The sequence below is a fragment of the Tamandua tetradactyla genome, chromosome 12, assembly GCF_023851605.1.
Source record: "Tamandua tetradactyla isolate mTamTet1 chromosome 12, mTamTet1.pri, whole genome shotgun sequence".
Lineage (NCBI taxonomy): Eukaryota > Metazoa > Chordata > Mammalia > Pilosa > Myrmecophagidae > Tamandua > Tamandua tetradactyla.
The window spans coordinates 61,236,561-61,257,585 of NC_135338.1; the positions used below are offsets into that span (position 1 = coordinate 61,236,561).

At 41.6% G+C, this 21,025-nt stretch overlaps 1 protein-coding gene and 1 long non-coding RNA gene across 2 annotated transcripts in view; one reads left to right on the top strand and one right to left on the bottom strand.

Moving 5' to 3' along the window:
- Positions 1–3,630: 3,630 nt before the first annotated feature.
- LOC143652202 (uncharacterized) lies at positions 3,631–5,436 on the bottom strand. Its single transcript, XR_013160482.1, has 3 exons — positions 5,268–5,436; positions 3,966–4,038; positions 3,631–3,858 (listed from the first exon to the last, which is right to left on the bottom strand). It is a non-coding gene; the product is annotated as an uncharacterized LOC143652202 (long non-coding RNA).
- Positions 5,437–5,486: 50 nt separating this feature from the next.
- The window catches only part of EVL (Enah/Vasp-like), a 181,902-nt gene continuing 166,363 nt past the window's right edge, over positions 5,487–21,025 (top strand). The window contains exon 1 of the mRNA XM_077123517.1: positions 5,487–5,729. Coding sequence (XP_076979632.1) covers positions 5,725–5,729 — 5 coding nt within the window. The 5' untranslated portion in view covers positions 5,487–5,724. The remainder of the gene's footprint in view (positions 5,730–21,025) is intronic.

Sequence of the window (21,025 nt, forward strand, 5' to 3'; positions counted from 1 at the left end):
TCCTTATGACAGTATCATACTGTCTTGATTATTGTAGTTTTGCAGTGAGTTTTGAAATTGGAAATATGAGTTCTCTGATTTTGCTTTTCTTTTTCAAGATTCTTTTGATTATTTGGTGTCTCTTGAATTTCCACATGAATTTTAGGATCAGCTTGTCAATTTCTGAAAAAATGGTAGCTGGGATTTTGATAGGGATTACATTGAGTCTATAGGTCAATTTGGGTAGTAATGCCATCTTAACAACATTGTTATCCAAATGATGAACATGGGATGTAGTTTCATTTATTTAGATTTCCTTTAATATCTTTCAACAATGTTTTGGACTATTCTAAGTCTTGCACTTCTTTTCTTAAATTTATTCCTAAGCATTTTATTCTTTTTGATACTATTGTAAGTGGAATTTCCTTAATTTAATTTTCTGATTGTTCATAGCAAGAGTATAGAAATACAATTAAGTTTTTGTATACTGATCTTGTATCCTGCAACCTTGCCAAGCTCATTTGTTAGCTAACAGTTTTTAAGTGGATTTCTTTATGATTTTCTATGTACAATGTCATGTCATCTGTAAATAGAGAGTTTTACTTCTTCCTTTCCAATCTGGATGTCTTTTACTTCTTATTCTTGCCATTTGCACTGGCTTGAAACTCCAGCACTACACTGGAGACAAATGGCCTTTGGGCCAAATCTAACTGCCACCATTTATTTTGTAAATAAAATTCTGTTGGACACAGCCACACTCATTCATTTTTGCATTGTCCATGGGCTGCTTTTGAGCTACAAAGGCAAGTGGAACTGCTGTGATGGTAAGGCCTGAAGAGTAGAAAATATTTACTATCTGATTCTTCACAGAAAAATGTGCTAACTCTTAATCTTGATCAGTGTCTCTATTTTTTCATGCTTCTAACGATTTTTTTATTTTGAAATAATGCTTTTCTTCCCAAGAACTACTCTTTGTTCTCTGATTGCAATATCTTCTTGACTCTCCTTATGAATCCATAGTGCCATTTTTATAACCTCTCTACTATTTCCTTGGTCGTGCCACCTTCTGGTTGCTCAGATTGGTGGAAGACCATGATATGTAGGCAAGGGGATGGCAGCTTCAAACTCCCCAAGTCCTCTAAAATGTCTGTATCCCAGCCCCATATACATGTGAATTTCCTCGGACTCCCACAAAACCCTGGCTGTCAGAGTCTCGAAGGCAGTCATGAAGCAGCAGCCAGGGAGACCTAACTGGGATATTTCTTCCCCAGGGCTGATGGTTATAGCAGGCCCTCAAGCTGGGACCCATGAGTCGGGCTTGGACTGAGGGAGAGACGTTCAGTTTTTCAGCTTTGCCAGGCAGAAGTGGGGTGGAGCATCCCTGCCCAGGACCTGGGAGCTCCTGGGAAGGGGCAGCAGGTTTGTTCACCAGAACAGGCCCCATGAGGACCCAGGCTTCTGTAGGACCAGCAGGCCCCCACAAGGTAGCCCTCAGGCTGCTGGCTGTGCTGGCCCAGCTAAGGGCCATGGGATGCTTTCAGCCTGACCAGCAATGAACATACAGGCAGCTGTGGGCCAGCAGGATTAAGCTCTGGGTTCCTCCAGAAAGGCCTGCTCTAACCTGGCTGCTCAGATCTGCTTGCTGTCCTTGCAAACAGTGGTGCAAATAAGTTGCTCTCCACTGGACAGGCACTCGAGGTCACTCTGTTCTCACGTCTGGTGAAGCTGCCCCTCAATTAATACAGGTCTAGGGAGAAATGCCAGTATGACCAGCAGCCCCCTCTTCCAAGAGTGGCTTCCTCCCGAACCTTCAAATAAAGCAAAACATTACCTTTAGGAGACTCTCTTTTTTGAGCTGAGGCACCCAAAAGGAAGTCACAAAGGGAAACCTCAGCTGTGAACCCCAGGCCATCTTCAAGTGCGTGGAAGACAAATGGGCTAGAAGTAATTTATATTGCCTGCTAGATGGGGCCCAGAGCACAGGCAGGCACTTCTGCTTCCAACACTAAATGTCGCTGGGGCACTGCTCAGGTTAGATAAGGTGCAAGCAGGATTTCTTCCATCCTGTGCTGTAACAAGTAAGGGGATACAAAGAGGAATAAGACACATTTGCTGCCCTCCTGAAGTTCACGTCCAGTGGCGAGCTAGTAAGTAAAAAGACAACCCCTATGTGAGACCACACAAGCTGTGATGTGGTTGTGTTCAAAACTCAGAAAGAGTGCACAAAGTGGAGCCACTGCTCATGGTGCAATGGGCTGGGTGTGAGAGGACGCAAAGACCAGGTAAGATGCTCAATAAACAATGAATGAATGTATGAATGGAAAGAAACTGTTGTACTTAAGGAAAACTCCTTGGTCATAAGTGAATTGGGCAATGAGATTAAAGGTGCAAATGAGGATTTTCACTAAGGGGTCCAGGGTCACAGGTGATCCAAGACCCCTGAGACATCTGACAGTTGACCTCTAAAAATACTTAAGGGTTTCTGGCATGGATGAATTATTCTTTCATGCTGCTTAATGTAAACCAGACATGGTCTCACTGGTGAATCATCAAAGGCAACTGTGCTTCTTTCGATTATTTGGTGAGTGAGGTTTGTTTTGGCAGCTTCAGGTAATAGATAAGATGGTCCATGGAGACAATTCCTTAGGCAGTGACCCCAGGCTGGTAAAGCTTCAAGAAACATGCAGCATGGGAGAAACACTGGTCCAGGGACCTAGAGTCCCTGTGGACAAGGAAAAGATGCCATTTAAGGACTTTCTAGATCTACCAATCTGTGGTCCTACAGCTATCCTGAGCCAGAAAGACAGCAGACAACTGTCTTTCCTACCTCCCCATGAGTGGGAAATCATGCAGGTATGCCTCAAAGTAGACCCCTCTGGAGTCAGCTTGCCCACAGGTCCTGCACCCAAACACAGCAGGTGTCATAAAATCACTGACTCCAGTGTGGAATCTTTCAAATCCAAATGCTGGTGACCTCCAGAAACAAAACATTTAGGGACCACAAGTCAAAAAATGTTAATTTTCTTTTTATCATAAGAATGGAAAGCATGAATTCGGTGACTTTTAGGAACAGAGCCTTTAGTTAGTAAAAGCTACACATGCTAAAAATAGGGTGTGGTTTCATATGATGCATAGTAAAGGAAAATGGGAGGGAGAGGCAGAGACTGGGGGTAGTAGGCAAGGTGGAAAAGACTTACTCGGAAGCCTATGTTGTGCTGGGGATTGTATATCTCATTTAATCTTCAGCATCACTGCAAGTTGGGCTTTAGTATTCCCATCTATAGAATGAGGAAATGGGAGCTCAGAGACGTTTGAGATGTTAGATTAAATTGTTGAGCCCTCTGCTTTTCCAAGCCTCCCAGGGCTGCTCTGACAAAGAGCTTGAGACCTATGCCTATTTAAGGAGAAGTAGGGCTCAGGATGGGATACAAGTAGTTCCTGCTTGTTATCCTCCCCTGACCCTTCCTACAGCTCAGTAAGCCCTCTGATGAACAAAGTTCCCATGCCCCATGCTGCAGATTTCATTAATTCACTGAGTGATGTTGGGCCAATCACTTTCCCTTTCCCAGTGCCTTCCCAGCTTTACCAAGAAAAAAATTTGCTGCTCCTTCCAGCACCAGTATTTTCTGATCCTCCCTAAAGGAGCCTGAATGAATGTCTTTATTGTTCCTGAACCTTAGGAACAGGAAGGATTCTTAGGCAGGATAGGAATGGGGGTGGGGGAGGGGTAGCAAGAAAGAGAGGCAGTGGGTATTTGACCCTCACCTATGGGGCTAGTGCTCTACAGCAAATCCAACACCAACATCCAGCATGACCTTCTTCCAGTAACAGGATAGTAACAATTTGTCAGGTTCCAGAGCAGCAGACAAAGTGAACAACCTGCAGGTCAGAGTAGACCACATGCTGAAAGTACATCCATAAATGTGACTGGGAACAAACAGGCCAATATCTGGTGGTTTTTCCACAGGACTTTGATATGCACTGACCAGGGTTAATCCTGCCTCTCCAGAACACACCCTGAATGTCTTCAGGTGACAGGAGGCTGGACCAATCTTGATCCTGGGAAGAGGGAGAGAAGTAAGATTAGGAGGGGCTGAAGCCCACAGGGGCTGCTGACAGCACTGTAGGAGAGCAAGGCATCTTGCCAGGCTCAAACAAACAAGGGAAAGAGATGGAGATATGATAATCGCTAAGGAACTCTAAATAACCGTGGATGGTGAGGGAGGGGAAAGGAGTCACCAGGAAGGGATAAACAGGTAGAGACCCAAACTGCAAACGGCGATACCATGGTCAACCTCGGCAAAATCTAGAATGGGTGAGCCCTGGGATTGTGAATCAGAGAAATTTGGCTTGCCAACTGGATCCACCACATAGTATGTCTTGGGCAAAACCATGTAGCCTCACAGAGCCTCTTAATTATTAATTAATTATGGGAGTAATAGTGGCGACGTTTTTCTGCCTGTCGGCTACACACCAAACCCTGTCCAACAGTGTACGTGCTCCCACTAGACCCAAGTTTTTAAAAGGTAGAAATTATTTCAGAGTTCAGTGACGGGGCTGGGCTGGGGGAAAGAGAGGGTTAAGCGGCGATACAGAGAAAGCGAAACGAACGCTTTCTACTATGTCCACTTAAATTTGGGGTTTCCACTCACCCATCAAGATGACTAACAGGAAAGATGGGGATTTTAAAACTGAAGAAAACCTGGACGACCTACTTTGTGCTGTGTAAGGTTGGTGTGATATTTCATAGGCTGAGGCTTGGGGATGTTGGGAGGGGCTCTTGGAAGGCCGGGGTGGGGAGTTTCTTCGGATATGGATACCGTTCCCTAAGATGCAACACCCAGTCGCGACCATGCATGGTTCCCTATCTACAAAGATAGTTCAGTCACCGGTGACCCCGACGCCTCTCAGATCTCAGATGCCTCCTGCGTCCAAACGCGCCGGACGCTTGTCAGGGCTACGGTGGGGAGAAGCGGAGTCCTCGGGCCACCAGGCACGGGGGTGCAGGGAGCGCAGCCACCTCTGCGAGAGCGAGTCAGCTCCCTGCTGCTGGGACCCGCTGCAGCGCTCCACCTGCCGGTAGGGCACCGGCCCCTCACGGCCCACCCGGCCCCTCTACACCCCGCCCATCAAAGCCCCGCCCCGCCCTCTCGCAGCCTCCCCGCCCCACAGGCCCCGCCCCTCTACGGCCCGCCCCTTGCGGCCCCCGGCTCAGCCCTCCCCAGGCGCTAGCGGCAGGGCCCCGCGCCTTTTGTGTCGGGCCTGGGCCGAAGCGCGCGCTCGCTCACCTCAGCAGCCGGGGGCTGAGGGACAATCGCTCGCGCGCGCTCCCTCGATCTCGGCTGCAGGCCTCAGATCCGCGCGCGCGCTCGTCGGTGGTTCGGCTGCCCCCAGTCTCAGGCTGGCGCGCGCGCGCGTTCCGGGCCGGACGGACCCCCGACAGACGGCGCCCGTCCCCTCCCACCCCTCGGCGGGCGGCCCGGGCACGCGCGCACGCACACCCCGGCCCGGGCACGCGCGCCCGCCAAGATGGCAGGGGCCGGGGCCCAGCTGTCGGCAGCCGCCACCCTTCCCCACAGCTAGCGGCCCGGACGCCTGCCCGGAGAAGATGAGCCCCCGCTGCCCTCCGCAGCCCAGCGAGACGCGGAGCCGCTGTGCCGGGGGCCGGCTCCCCCGCTAACGCTCCACGCCCCCGCGCCCCGCCGCCGCGCCAGGTCGCCCCCCGGCCCGCCCGCGGCAGCGACAATGAGGTGAGACGGACCCGGGGACCGTGAGGGCTGGAGCGGCTGCGGTGGGGGCTGGGGGCACTAAATGTGGCGCCTGCAGAGACGTGGGGGTGCCCAGAGCGCGGGAATGGCTTCGGGAGAATCATGGGGGTCCTCCGGGAGGGTTGGGGTCATGCGGCTGCCGGGTGGTCCGGCGTTTTGGGGACATCAGCGCTACCTCCCACGAGCTGCAGAGGCACTCTGAGCCTGCTCCGGAGACTGGGGGTGGGGCGGGCAGACCGACCCCGCCGGCAGGTGTGGCGGGGGTGGGGGTGGGGCGAGGAGGCCTGAAGCCCCGCTGCCCACCCTCTCTCGGGGCTCGACCCCTCTCTTCTGCCAGGGCTCAGAGCCGCATTATGGCTTACTTTTAAAGTGGTAACTCCCCCTGCACCTAGAGCTAGTTCTCCCCTTCCTCTTCCATTTTCCCTTTTCTCATGCACATTAGTAAAGTGCAAAACCCGAAATATACCACTCATTGATTTCTCACCAAGCGAGCCAGCACCGGTGTGGTAGTGTCAGGTCAACGAATCAAATGGTGCCAGCGCCCAGAAGTCCCCGAATCCTCTTTCTGCCCCTGCACCCATCCTCCCTCTCCAAAGGTAACCAGAGCCTGACCTTTTGGTAATCACTTCGTGGCTTTTTTTTTTCTTTGTAATTTTACCTTCTAAACACATATCCCATAAAAACTATAGTTTGCTAGTTCCCTTTTGCCTGTTTTGTGAACTTTAGACAAATGAAATAATGCCAAATATATTTTTTTGTGTGTCTGGCTTCTTTCGCCCAAAATGTTATGTGATTTCATCCACTCTGTTGTATTTGCTCAATTTCATTGGTCTGTGGTATTCCATTGTATGAATATAGCACATTTATCTTATTCAACTCTTCTTAGACATTTTTGTTATTTCTAAATTTTGGCTATTAAAAATATTGCTGTCACCACTATGCAAGGAGGTCTTCACACCTGATGCTAGAGCAGTTGGGGTAACTCTTACTACAAACGTTTTTGCGTGTAGAAAGCATCCTCAAGCTCCCAGCTATATAACTTGACTATTTTTATTTGGAAATTTGTAGTTTGGAAGCTCTCTCCAGTTTTATGTCCAGGTTCTGCCCACCTGTGGTTACTGTATCAGAACTCATCAGGTAACATCTATAAATAGCACTCATCTCTCTAGACTGATTCCTCACCAAACTGGTTTCCTAGGACCCAGAGTATATAGCATTTGTATTGCAATTTCCCTGACTTTCTTGTGTTTTGCACTGATGAATTTTGACAGTATTAGTACTGCTTTACTTGTGCAATACTGCTGTAAATAACTACAGATTTTTAAAGAAACTCAGTCTTATGTTAATGAATTTTATATAAATAAAACTTTCATGTAGTAACAAAAAAAGAATACAGCTGTGTTATTAAATGGGCAAAACACTTGAATAGACTTTTCTCCAAAAATGTACAAATGGCCAAAAAGCACATAAGAAGATGTGCAACGTTATTAGCCATTAGGAAAATAAACATCAAACCCACAATGAGACACCGTTTCATACCCAGTTAGAATAGCTACTATTAAAAAATTGGGAAATTACAATGTTGAAGAGGATGTGGAGAAATAGGAATACTTATTGCTGATGAGAATGTAAAATGGTGCAGCTGCTATGGAAGACAGTTTGGTGGTTTATCAGAAGGTTGAGTATAGAACCACCGTATGACCATATGGGATCCATATGCTAGGTGCATACCCAGAAGAATTGAAAGCAGGGACTTGAACAGATATTTGTACACTGATGTTCCTAGTGACATTATTTACAATAGCCATATGATGGAAGCAACCAGTGTCCAACAACTGATGAGTGAGTAAAGAAAAATGTAATATATATACACAATGGAATATTATTCAGCCAAAAAAGGGGATGAAGTCCTGATACATGTTCAATTTGAATGAAGCTTGAAGACATCATGTTGAATGAAATAAACCTGAGGTTGAACATCTTTTCATGTTTATTTAGTCACTTTTATGAAGTGTCTGCTTAAGTATTTGCGTAGTTTTCTTTTGGAGTTTCTTGTCTTTTTCTTCCTGATTATAGGAGTTCTACTCCAAACTCAAGAAAATTGTTTCGTATAACATCTTCTAGAAACCTTTAAGATCTACAACCCATTTGGAATTTTTGTGTAAGGTGTGAAATAGGGTTTAAATTTCATTTTTATTCATATAGATATCCAGTTGTTCCATCCTTTTTTATTGAAAAGCCATAATTTCCCCATAACTCTGTACTGCCACCTTTGTCATCTTCTAATCTTATCTGGGATCATTTTCTGTCTTCCTGAAGGATGTATTTTAGTATGCCTTCAGTGCAGTTCTGCTAGTGACAAATTCAGTTTGTTTGAAAATGTCTTTATTTCTCCTTTTTGTTCTTTTCTTTCAAACAGTTATAGTGAGATACAATTCATATACCATAAAATCCATCCATTTAAAGTATATAGTTCATTGATTTTAGTATCTTCATAGAGTTTTGTAACCATCATCCCAATCTAATTTTAAAGCATTTTTCTCCATTTTTGAAAGGTCTATTAATTACTTACAGACTTCTTGGTTTGCCTTATTTTCTTTTAGCACTTTAAAGATATTGTCTCATTATCTTCTGCCTGTGATGGTTTCTGTTGCGAAGTCACTCATCAGTCTGTTTTCCTTTGAAAGAAATCTCTTTTTCTCTGGCTTCTTTCAAAATTTTCTTTCCTCTGTGTTATTTCTGGTATGAATTTCTTTTTACTTATCATTGGTTTCATAGGGCATTTTAAATGTGTGACTTTATGTCTTTCATAGTTTTGGAAGTCCTCAGCCTTTGTACCTCAGATATTGCTCTGTCCTATTCTCTTTTAACTTTCCTTCTGGGATTATAATTATAGATGTTAGGTTTTTACTATAGCTTCTGTGTCTCTTAATCTCTCCTGTATTTTCCGTCCTTTTTTTTCCCCAATTCTTCATTCTGGATACCTCCTTTTCATTTATCTTCCAGTTTACTAATTCTCTCTTCTGCACTATCTGATCTGCTGTTAAGCTGTCCATTGCATTCTTAAATTTCAGTTATCTTTTTTTTAATTCTTTAAGTTCTATTTGGTTCTCCTTTATAATTTCCAAGTACTTGTCAAAATTATCAGTCTTATCGTTTATCTCTGTGAGCATGGCGTGCTTAATTATTGTAAAGCCTATGTCTGATAATAGCAATATCTGTAAGTCATTTCTAGTGTCTGTTTCCTTTGGTTTTCATTAATGTGTCTTTATCTCTATGTGTGACTGGGTATTTTTGTTGTGTGCTGGTCATGATATTTGCGGAACTGTTGGGAGAAATAATTGGAGGCTTAAGATGGTATTTTTCTCTTCTAAGGGTAATTTACAATTGTTTCTCCAAGCAAATGGGGCACTTACAGTCTGTGGTCATTTCATTCCAGTTTTGGGATTCAGATGTTTCTAAGCTGATCTGCACTTCTTGAAGAGCCTGTCTATTTTGTTCACCTCTACTTTTGGGGTTCAGCTTTTCACTAGCACTTTTACTTGCACTCCAATACCAAGCTTTTAAGCATTTCCTTCAGAATTGGCAAACACCCCCAGGGGAAAAGGAGCCCTTCACACTGAGCTTACCTCCCTGCACCTCTGATGACCCTGCTCCTAGTACCTTCAAACATGTATTTTCCCCGCTTTTTTAGTTGTCTTCAACTGAAGAATTGTTTTGATTTACTTAGTCCATGATTATTTGAAATAAAAATCTCTGAAGCTTATAAATCACAGAGCAGTTTGGGTCGATTCTCAATTCTGGAGGAAATTTAATGTGAAATGCCCTAGATTCAAGATAATTTAAAGAATAAATTGTTAATTCCTCTTAATATAATTAATTGAAAAAATAGTGATTTGGCTCAGGTCAGTGCTGTAAAGCAAATAATTTTGGAGGCAGATGCTTTCTCTGTTATTTCCGTGTTCATTCCTTTCTTCTGTATTAATTTCCTTAATTGTTTGATTAAAAAATTACCCTTTAACTTGTCCTCTTGAATAGAATATTTAATTTTTGATCAAAAATGGCATAAATACATTCTCAAATCAGTATTGTTTTTGGGTCTCATAAAAAGGCATGGCTGTAGAAACCAAGGTTGTTAACTGATTTTTCCAAAATGAGTTAGTTTTTTTATTTTTTCATGTCATTTGTTTTTTTTTTGGGGGGGGTACATGGTCTGGGAATCAAACCCAGCTTTCCTGCATGAAAGGCATGCATTCTACCACTGAACCACCATGTCATTTGTTTTTTATACAGCTTTTTTTTTTTTTTTCCAGAGTCAGGCATGAGTTTTATTAGAACTTACAAACAGGAAAATCTCTGGTGGCAGTAGTCCAGAAAATGAATTGGTGCCCCACAAAGGCAGGAGTGCAGGGGCAGCTTATAAGGGTTTAGGACGAAGACATTCCATAGGGTCTGAGAACAGAGTTTCAGCAGGGTCTCATGACATGGGTCTGGAGATTTGTTATCAGCATTTTCCATAGGAGAGAGGAGTTTTAATGCTTTACAAGATAAGTAATGGTTTATGATACCATCTGTACATTCTTTCCATCCTAAGAAGATCTGTTGACCTTTAACTTCTGTTCTGGTCATGTGGGTAGCTACATGCAGTAACTTACTCTCCATATGGAGGAGGGGTCTGGGCCCTGGAACTCCATGGGAGGGAGGAAGAAGGGAAAGAGAGGAATAGAGGAAGGAATGGAAGAAAGGAGTGAGGGAGAGAGAGAGGAAGGAAAGAAGGAAGCAAGGAAGGGAGGATATTGCTTTTGGGGACTGCTAAATTTCCTAAGAATCTTGGCCCTACCACTAAATCCTGGCAAGCATGAGTAGGTCACTTAATCTCTCTTATTTACTCAGATGTATATAGGTATGATAAGACCTATTTTCATAGAGCTTTTTGGAGGATTAAGTAAAATAATTCATCTAAATCCCTTAGCACTATGCCTGTAATGTATGTATTCAGTAAATGGTAGTGGTTATCATTAGAGGAGTTATAATGTTATATCTCAGTTAGGGGATGTTCTAGTTTGAAAGCTGCCAGAATGTGATAAAACAGAAACAGAGTAGCTATTATAAAGGGGAATTTATTAAGTTGCAAGTTTACATGTTCTAATGCCGTGAAAATGTCCAAATTAAAGCAAGGCTATAGAAATGTCCAATCTAAGGCATCTAGGGAAAGGTACCTTGGTTCAAGAAGGCTGATGACTTTCAGGGTTTCTCTCTCAACTAGAAAGGCACATGGCGAACGTGGCAACGTCTGCTAGCTTTCTCTCCAGGCTTCTTGTTTTATGAAGCTCCCTCGGGGGCGTTTTCCTTCTTCATCTCCAAAGGTTTTTGTCCTTGTGGGCTCTGAATCTTTTTCCAAAAATGGTTCCCTCTTAAAGGGCTCCAGGAAACAATCCCACCTTGAATGGGTGAAGACACATCTCCATGGAAACCATCTAATCAAAAGTTACCACCCACAATTGTGTGGGTCATATCTCCAAGGAAACAATCAAAAAGCTCCCACCAAGCAATATTGAATGAGGATTAAAGGACATTGCTTTTCTGGGGTCCACAAGAGATTCAAAGCAGACGGGATAAGATCTATCCTGCCTTTAGAAGTTTCTTGAGGATCAACCCAGCTTCCTCATCCATTCAGTGGATTGTTTGGAAGATGTGATCTCTTACTTTCTTTCCATTTAAAAATTCAGATTCTAAATCATTTCTTCATTCAACAGTAATTAGTTTTGCACCTATTTTGTCCCAGGTTTTTATTCTTTTTTGAAGCAAACTTTGTATGCCCTTTGTTGTTTAACATTTTTATTGTGAAATATAAAATATATGCAAAAACAATAAATTTCAACGTATATTGTAGCAAGTGGTTCTAGAACAGATTTCAGAATTTGATATGGGTTACAATTCCACAATTTTAGATTTTTTCCTTCTAGCTGCTGCAAAATGCTGGAGACTGAAAGAAATATCAGTATGATTTAGCATTCATACTCATTTGTTAAATCCTTTCTTCTCTGTTATAACTCCTCTGTCTCCCTTGATCCTTCTCCCAATCCTTAGGAGAATATTTGTGCTATTCCCATTATAACTTTTTCATGTTAGAAAGGGCTGCTGTAATATAGAATAGATGGATGGAACTAGTTCATGTTCTTAGAGAGGCTGGTCCCTCTGGATTTTAGGACCTACCTTGCCTAGGAACTCATCTGGAGGTTGCATGTTTCTGAAAAGTAATCATAGTATGTGAAATTTTTGTAGAATCTTAGATAAAGTTCTAGATGTTCTTTAGGGTTGACAGGAATAGTTTGGTTGGGGTTTGGCAAACCCTGGTAGTTAGCAGTATCTAGCTGAAGCTAGTGTAAGAGTAGCCTCCAGAATATCCTCTCAACTCCATTTGAACTCTCTACTGATACCTTATTTTGTTACAGTTCTTTTCCTCCTTTTGGTTAGGCAGGCATTGTCAATGCCAGGGTGCCAGGGCCAGGCTCATCCCTGGGAGTCGTTTCCCACATTGCCATGGAGACTTTTGCCCCTGTAAGTCATGTTCATGTCCCACATAGTGGGGAGGATAATGGTTTTACTTGGAGAGTTGGGCTTAGCGAGAGAGGCCATATCTGAGCAGCAAACATCTGAGCAAAAAAACAAACGCTGCTGAAAGTTTAACCCAGTTCTCTGTTGTAGATTGTAGTTAAGCCTGTATTTTATATGTGCCTGAAGTTCCTTACTTTTGCAAATGGATGAAATGAGGCAAGGGTGTCTATGTGTGAAGACATCTTTTTACCTCTTATTGTTAAACTTATTGAATAGATTTGGATATTTATAAGCAATTTGCTTTACCAATGAAGAACACATTTGTTCAATCCAGAATTTTTTAATGCAAAAATAATACATCACTTCTCTTGACAGATAATTTCATAGGAGTACATAGATACGCTCTATTCTTAAAGGTTTGAAATATAGTTCTCCAAACTGTGTCCTTTTTGGTGTGCCTTAGAAAGGCATAAGTCTGGAGAGGGATTCCAAGAAATAAATTGAACATTTGAGGCATAGGTACACATATTTTAGCAAAAAAGGTACCTTTGAATCAAATTATACCCATAATTAAGTCAGTGTCTGAGTTTTTATTTTGAGACTACTGCCGAATTCTTTGTTTCCTTTTTCCTAACATACCTTAGTGAACTATGTATTTTCATATCTTGTCCAAAGATCACTTTTTGAGGGCCTACTGTTGCCTGGTACTGGACCAGGGTAGGTAACAAGGCAGACCCTTGCCCTCTAAAACAGTCTCTATCCTTTAAAGATTTGCAGAAACCTACTAGATCCATTTCTGCACTTACTTAAAAAATTAAAAAAATATATCTACTCACATGTACATAATTTACAGTATAATTCTGTTTATATAATTTAGTCATTTTGGAACTTTCTCTTCTGTGAGCATTTTCCTTGTTTGCCTTTTATTTTTGTAGGGATTGATATAGAAAAGTTTAAATTGTATCACTAAGTCATTGTTTTCTTTTTTATTTTTCCATCATTTCTTACATTTAGGATAGCAGTCTTCTTAAGTTTGGTAAGTATTAAGTTGTGTTTTTTTTTGGTTTATAAGAATTTTAAAAATTCATTCTGCAAATGATCTGAAATACAAGGTGAAGATCAAAACTAGGTTTTCCTTCAAAATGTCTCATCAGTTACTTTACTGTCAGTGTAATTTATATGGCAGATAGCAGCATTTTCTAGGTTGAATGGCAGTGCAAACATCTGGACCCCAAAATCCTCTCCAAAGATGCCTGGTGGCACATGATGACACCCGAACAATTAAGGATTGCCTTTGATCTTCAGGAAGCTTGCCCGCTCTACCAGGCCTGGCCTTACAGATGGAAGGCCTGAGCAGTCTAGCATGTGGGCAGGTCTGGTCATGTGGCCAGGGGCACCTGGTCAGTCTTGGAGTTGTGCAGCTTTCATGTGACTACAGGGTGAAGGCAGGACACACAGGCATCAACACAGCCCTTACATATCAACCTTAGCCTGCCCTGGCTAAAACTGTCGGGGCCAAGGACATGTCTCCAGATGTCTGTGGAAGTCATGTTAAGTAGGGCTTCTACTGTGTGTATGTGTAGTGTGTGTGTGTGTGTGTGTGTGTATTTAGGCCTTTTTTTTCCTTAGGCCAGTGCCATCCCATATTTACCTGTGGACAGTGATTTTAATTTGAGCAATATCATCCTTTTACTAAAGTAGTGTCAGGTTGAAGTTTACAGTGCAGTGGTTTTGTTTGTATTTGTTTTGTTTTTTTAATTGTATAAGCATAAGACATTTTAATTTAGTTTCATATTTACAGATGTAAGCCACATAAAAATAATTTAAATCAACATTTTTTTCACAAAAAGATTTTTCCCTTTATAGGGAATCCATACATTGCCCAAGTTTGAGAAGCCTTACAGTAGAGTATGAGTTGTTAAATGAATACACATACATACATGCTCCAGTAAAGTACAGAGGGGTGTTACTTAGAGAACGGCTGTGCCAACTGGAAATAGAGATTCCCTTTCTAGCCCAAAGGAAAATATCTCCATAGAAATAACTTCTGATGGCAATTTTCTCTTACCTCCTTTTTAAATAACGTTTTTTTTTCTAATTTAAATTTAGTATATGTTGAATGTAGAGATTTGAAGACATAGAAAAGTATAAAGAAGATAATAAGTCATCACTGATCCTGCTGGAAAGGAATAACGACATTAAATTCATGATGTTCTTCCTTTATCTTTTTCATGCCTATGTGTAAAAGATTTTTACAGAATTAACATTGTATTGTATGTTTGTGTGATGGTTGGGTTCTGGTGTCAGCTTGCCAAGTGATGATGCCCAGTTGTCTGGTCAGGCAAGCACTGACCTGACCATTGCTGCAAGGATATTTCGTGGCTGGTTGATGAACAGGAAGGCTGGTGTCTTACATCATCAGTCAGTTGACTGCAGCTGCAGCTGATGACATCCCCACTCAACTAAGGTGTGTCTCCCACCAATGAGATAATCCAGTCAGTTGAAGATTTTCACTGCTTCTTCAGTCAGCGAGCCTCTCCTGTGGTGTTCATCCAGAACTTTCATTGGAGCTGCCGTATGGATTTTGGACTCTTCCATTCCAAGGTTGCATGAAACACCTTTATAAATCTCATATTTACAGATATCTCCTTTTGGTTCTGTTTCTCTAGAGAACCCTGACTAATACAGTTTGTATTGGTCATTATATATATAACATATATGCATATACAGCTTGTTAAATAATCTTTGAAAACATTTGAAATATCTGGATAATAGTCTTTAAGGTGAGGGTACCATGATGTATTTACCAACACCCCAGTTTGGGATTAGTTAGCTTGGTTTCATCATTGGAAATTACACTGTGATGAATGTTTTTATGCATAAGTCTTTAGGATACATCTCTGATTATTTCCCTTAGATAAATTAGCAGAATGGTACTAGTGCTACCAAAGGGTATAAACATTTTTAAGGCTATGGTACATATTGCCAGAATATTAATTTTAAAACAAAGAAAAGAGAAAGTGATAAATTTAATGAAAGAAAGCTTAATCCTGGTCTTAACCTGGAAGTTCACCGCCACCACCCACCCCACATCATCCCTTCCTGCCCTCCTCCACCCCCATCCCCCACCCCCAAAATAGCAAAGAAGGGTCAGGAAAGGAATCTGAAAAAAGAAGTAAATGTTTGAGAGAAAAGCCATAATACTGCACTTTGGAATGGCGTAGTTCTACCTGCTCACCAGTGGAGGGAACCCTGGTCCCAGGTCCTCTGCAGTTGGGACATCTACTCTTCGATTAGGCATTCATGCAGGCATATATGCTTATTTTTGTTTTTAGTTAGGTCACATTTACTGTATGTGTTCTGAACAGCCTGGATTTTAGTGTCAGGCAGACCTGAATTCTGCCCCTGAGCCACTGCTTCCCAGCTGACTAATTTTGAATAGATTACTTAACCTTTGTGAGTACCCACCTTTTTCACCTACCAATGAGAATGATCCCACCTCCTTCACAGGATTGTTGGGAGGCTCACATGAGAAATATATGAAAATTCTTAGCTTATGACCTTCAATAAAGGTTAGTGATCTACACTTGCCCCCATCCCCATCGTTTATTGTATCTGTGATAAAGATAACCCCTGGAAAATCTGGTATAATTTGGATTTCAAATAATCTGCTTTATTGTCAGGTTACTGATATATCTACCGTATGTGATCATTTTTTGATTTAGAAACCGCAGTTACTATTGATGCTTCAACCTCTAAAAAAGATTCAAGGAAGTTTAAAAGACAGGAAATAGGACTATGGTAATAAAGACAAAGCAGAAGCCATGTTATCTTGGGGTGAGAGAATTATACCAGAAAGATTAGATTGAGAATAGTTACTTCAATTGAGCACATTTAGCTGTGGAATTGAAGACAAAAAACTTGAGCTAATGTGTACCTCTCATTATGTAGTAAAAGAGAGACATGCCTTATAATAATTCCAAAAGGATGTTTTCTGTGTGTCTTCAGATAAGAAATCATGGACTACTTACCTTACCAAGAGACTGTGCGTGGTCCCGCTCATACACAGTGTCCAGCCCTTTTCCCCTTCCTCGGAAGGTTCCAGTGCCCTTGAACATTCTCAGGTCCTATCCTCCACCTGGTGCCCTCGGCTGAGATCTCATGTTCATTGCTCTGATCTTCTCTTCCCCCTTCTTAGAGAAGGTCTGATGAATTCACACAAGCTGATAAAAGTCTCCTTGCTTCCTTTTCCTCTTCACTTTGCTTACTTCTTAGCCTTCAAATGTTAGTTAAATGTCACTTCCTCAGAGAGGCAGTCCTGGACCCCCTAGCCTAGCTGAGGGTCTTTCCCTGGTATTTTGCCTCTGTGGTGTCCCATTATTTCTTCTTCTGTATACTCTTTATATTTGTAAGTACTTAATTGTCAGTTTTCTCTGCTATACGGAAAGCTTCCTTGAGGTGGGGGTTAGGCCTGTTTGACATCTCTTGGCTCTTTAGAGCTAGCCCTGTTCCTGGCACGTGGTAGGGGCTCAGTGGATATTGGCACCACCCCCTGAGCCTCAGGTGGACTGGGGCCCATGTGTTGGCTCCACCTGGGCCTTGGTCCTGCTGAGGACAGCGTTCCAGGCAGCCGCCTCAAATGATAGAAGTGGCTCCTAGGCTGAAGACTGAGGTGGTGGTGGTGCTTTAGTCCATTCTTCCACACTGCTGCCATGAGAGATGCTTGGCAGGGTGCTGTATGGATATTTTGGGGTTTTTTTTCCCTTTCATTTCTGTTTAAGGCCATTATCCACTTGAACTGTCATTATCCAAATGATTCTCAAACTTTCATGTGCATAGGTATCACGGGGCTGTTTGTGTGTTTGTGTGTGTGTGTGTGTGTGTCTCTAAAAATGTAGATCCCAGACCCCATCCCTAGTGAGTGGATGAATGCTTTTCAAATTCAGATAATTATGTTTTTATTTTATATGCATTAGGGAGGAAGATTAGTACATTAAGTTGCTTTAACTGGGTTCCTCAGAAAGCTGTACCTGAGACAAAGACTTCTGTGGGAGGATTTTGGAGGGCAGCGTTACCCCAGGGAACAGGTATGAGAAGAGAAGCAAAGCGGGGAAGGAGGAAGTGCCGCACAGGCCTTCATTATGGGTCGTCTACCACTGCAAGCCAACTGGCTACTTGTCCCACAGGACCTCATGTGGGGGCGTGTATAGCAGCAAATGTCTATTGACTGCTGTCTCCCTTGATCAGAGGATTGCCCTCACTCAGGTTATTAATACCCCCTGCACCCAGTGGTGTTTATATGGGAGTATTGAGAGGGTTCCCATAGCACTCTGCTGGCATACAGAGAATGCAGGATCAGGAGTGGGGACAGGTTTGCCTTACAAGCCTGGGCCAAACTGGTTGCCTGAGGGCAGCTGGAATGGGCGGCCTGTAAGCTAGGAGGAGATGAAATGATGGGGAAGAAATGTCTGACATGCGTGGTTTTGTGGATATTACCATTCAATAAGAAGTAAATAGATTTCATTTTCATAAGTCTTTTCCCTCATTGCTTCTTGATTTTCAAACAAAACTGGGAAAGTTTTCTCCACTCCTAGGTTAAATTCACTCATGTTTTTTCTAGTACTTATATGGTGTTCTAGTTTGAAAGCTGCTGAATGTGATATACCAGAAACGGAATTTAAAAAGGGGAATTTATTAAGTTGCATGTTTACAGTTCTAAGCCCGTGAAAATGTCTGAATTAAAGCAAGGCTATAGAAATGTCCAATCTAAGGCATCCAGGGAAAGATACATTGGGTCAGGAAGTCCGATGACGTTCAGGGTTTCTCTCACAACTGGAAAGGCACATGGCAAACATGGCAGACAGCTGCTAGCTTTCTTGCCAGGCTTGTTTTATGAAACTCTCCCAGGGGCGTTTTCCTTCTTCTGTTCATTTCCAAAGGTCTCTGGCTGCTTAGACTTTTGATTCTCATAGATCTCATGACTCAAGCTTTCTCCAAAATGTTTTCTCTTTTAAAGGATTCTAGTAAACTAATCAAGACCCACCTGGAATAGGTGGAGTCGTATCTCCCATGGAGATGATCTAATCAAGTTTCCAACCTACAGTGCTAGAAAGGGATTAAAAGAAACGGTTGCCTTCCCAAGATGGATCAGGATTAAAACATGGCTTTTCCAAGGTGTATAATCCCTTCAAACCAGCACATGTAGTTTATTTTCTTTTTCAAATATTTAAATCTCTGACCCATTTGGATTTGATCATCAAATTTGATACATACATGGTTTGAGGAATGGATGCACTTTTATCCTTTGCCATCTGGTTATTCAGTTATCCCAAAAACACTTATTAAAAAGCCCACTTTCTCCCAGTATTTTGAGATTATGTGTTTTGTCATATATAATAAATTAGACCTATTTCTGAATTTTCTATTCCATCCTGTTGGTCTGTTTGTTTATTCATGCTCCAATACCTCACTTTTAAATAAAGAAGCTTTATAATATGTTTTGATTTTTGTCGGGTAAGCCTCTTATTGCTAGTGAGTAAATTTTAAAGGAACTGATTTAGTAGGTAATAGCACTGGTATCATAGAGACATGGAAAAAATCATGAATGACCAAGGCTTGAGAAATTGTGCTTTAACCCAAATAACAAATCCAGAATGGGACTTCAGGCTTCTATGCACCCTTGAAGGAGAATTCTTATTTATGACATGATACATGGAGCTTTTGAATATGAATCCTTGAAGGGGGATTAGTTAGGCTATTGGTCACTCACAGACAATAGGGCTTTTTTTTTTTTTTTTGCATGGGCAGGCACTGGGAAACGAATCTGTGTCTCTGGCATGGCAGGCAAGAATTCTGCCTGCTGAGCCACCGTGGCCCTCCCTAATAGGATTTTTTAGAATTGGATTGTTAGCACAGTTAAAGGCCACCTTCACTCCTACATAAACACTTGCTAGGAATGAAGCTATAATTTTGGAAAACCGAAAAATAGACATTTATAAAACCAGAGAAAGTTAGATTGGAAACTTGGAGGTATTATTATGGGCACCATCACCTGGTCAAGTTGACACCTGAACCTTCTACAGTGGGACGGGAGGAAATGGCGAGGGGACAGGGAACTGATAACATTTATTGTGTGTCTGCAAGGCTCTGAGCCTAGGACTTTACAGTTGTTGTTTTTTGGAGGGAGCTCTAGACCCCTAATACATAAAATGCTGTCAAAAAGTGTGTTACAATTGAGATTAGAATGCATGATGACCTAACTGTTGATTCATACTTTATTTTAATTAGGGTTTTATGGGTTTGGGCTAACAGCAGTGTTTCCAAGTCTCTATTTCTCAGTATCCCAGATTACTTCATCTTGTCTTAATTTGGCAATACCCTAACCCAAATTTCAAAACAACAGTTGTGGAGACCACTAGAAAACATTTGAATGAAATTATGGGTGATTTATGTTAGAAAGTACCACTCAGTTTCAGGTTTTTTTTTCTTTCTGTTCTTTTTTTCACAGTGTTGTACAGCAATCATCCCTGTTTATTTCCAAAACTTTTTCATCATCGCATACAGAAACGCGGTACCCATTAAATTATAATTCCCTATTCCTCCTTTCCCCCATCCCCTAGGAACCTCTAATCCACTTCCTGTTTCTATGAATTTACCTATTCTGGATATTTCGTAAAAGTAGAATCATACAATATTTGTCCTTTGTGACTGGCTTATTTCATTTAACATAATGTTTTCAAGGTTCATTCATGATGTGGAATATATTTGAACTTCATTCCTTTGGGTGTATATACCACATTTGTTTATCCATTCATCTGTCGATAGGCACTTGTATTATTTCTACTCTTTGACTATTGTGAGTAATACTGCTATGAACATTGGTATACAAGGATCTTTTTAAGTCTCTGTTTTCAGTTCTTTGAGGTATTTACCTAGCAATAGAATTGCTGAGTCATAGGGTAATTCTATGTTTAAATTTAGGAAGAACCATGGAAATGTTTTCCACAGTGGCTACACCATTTACCTTCTCCTCAGCAGTGCACAAGGGTTCTAATTACTCCACATCCTCACCAACACATATTATTTTCCTTTTTTTTTTTTTTAGTAATTGCTCTCCTCGTGGGTGTGAAGTGGTATCTCATTGTGGTTTTAATTTGTATTTCTCTAGTGACTAATGATGTTAAGCATCTTTTCATGTGCTTATTGGCCGTTTGTATATCTTTGGAGAAATATCTGTTCAAATCTTTTGCCCATATTTTTTTTGAACTTTTTTTATTGTATAGTATAACATATATACAAAGCGAAGAAATAAAAAGCAATCGTTTTCAAAGTACTCTTCAAAAACTGGTTACAGGATAGATCCCAGAGTTTGTCGTGGGCTACCATATGATCCTCTCATATTTTTCCTTCTAGCTGCCCCAGACTATAGGAGGCTAGAAGGCTTAAATACTTTTTTATCATCACAATTGACTTTTTTTCCCTCCTTTTTTTTGTGAACAATAACATATATACAAAAAAGCTATAAATTTCCAAGTGCAGCATCACAATTAATTATAGAACATATTTCAGACTTTCACAATTTAAATTTTTACTTCTAGCTGCTGGAAGACTGGAGACTAAAAGAGATTTCAAATTCATGATTCAGCATTCATATTCATTTAAATTCTGTCTTCTATATATAATTCCACCATCACCTTTAATCTTTCCACACATCCCGTTGG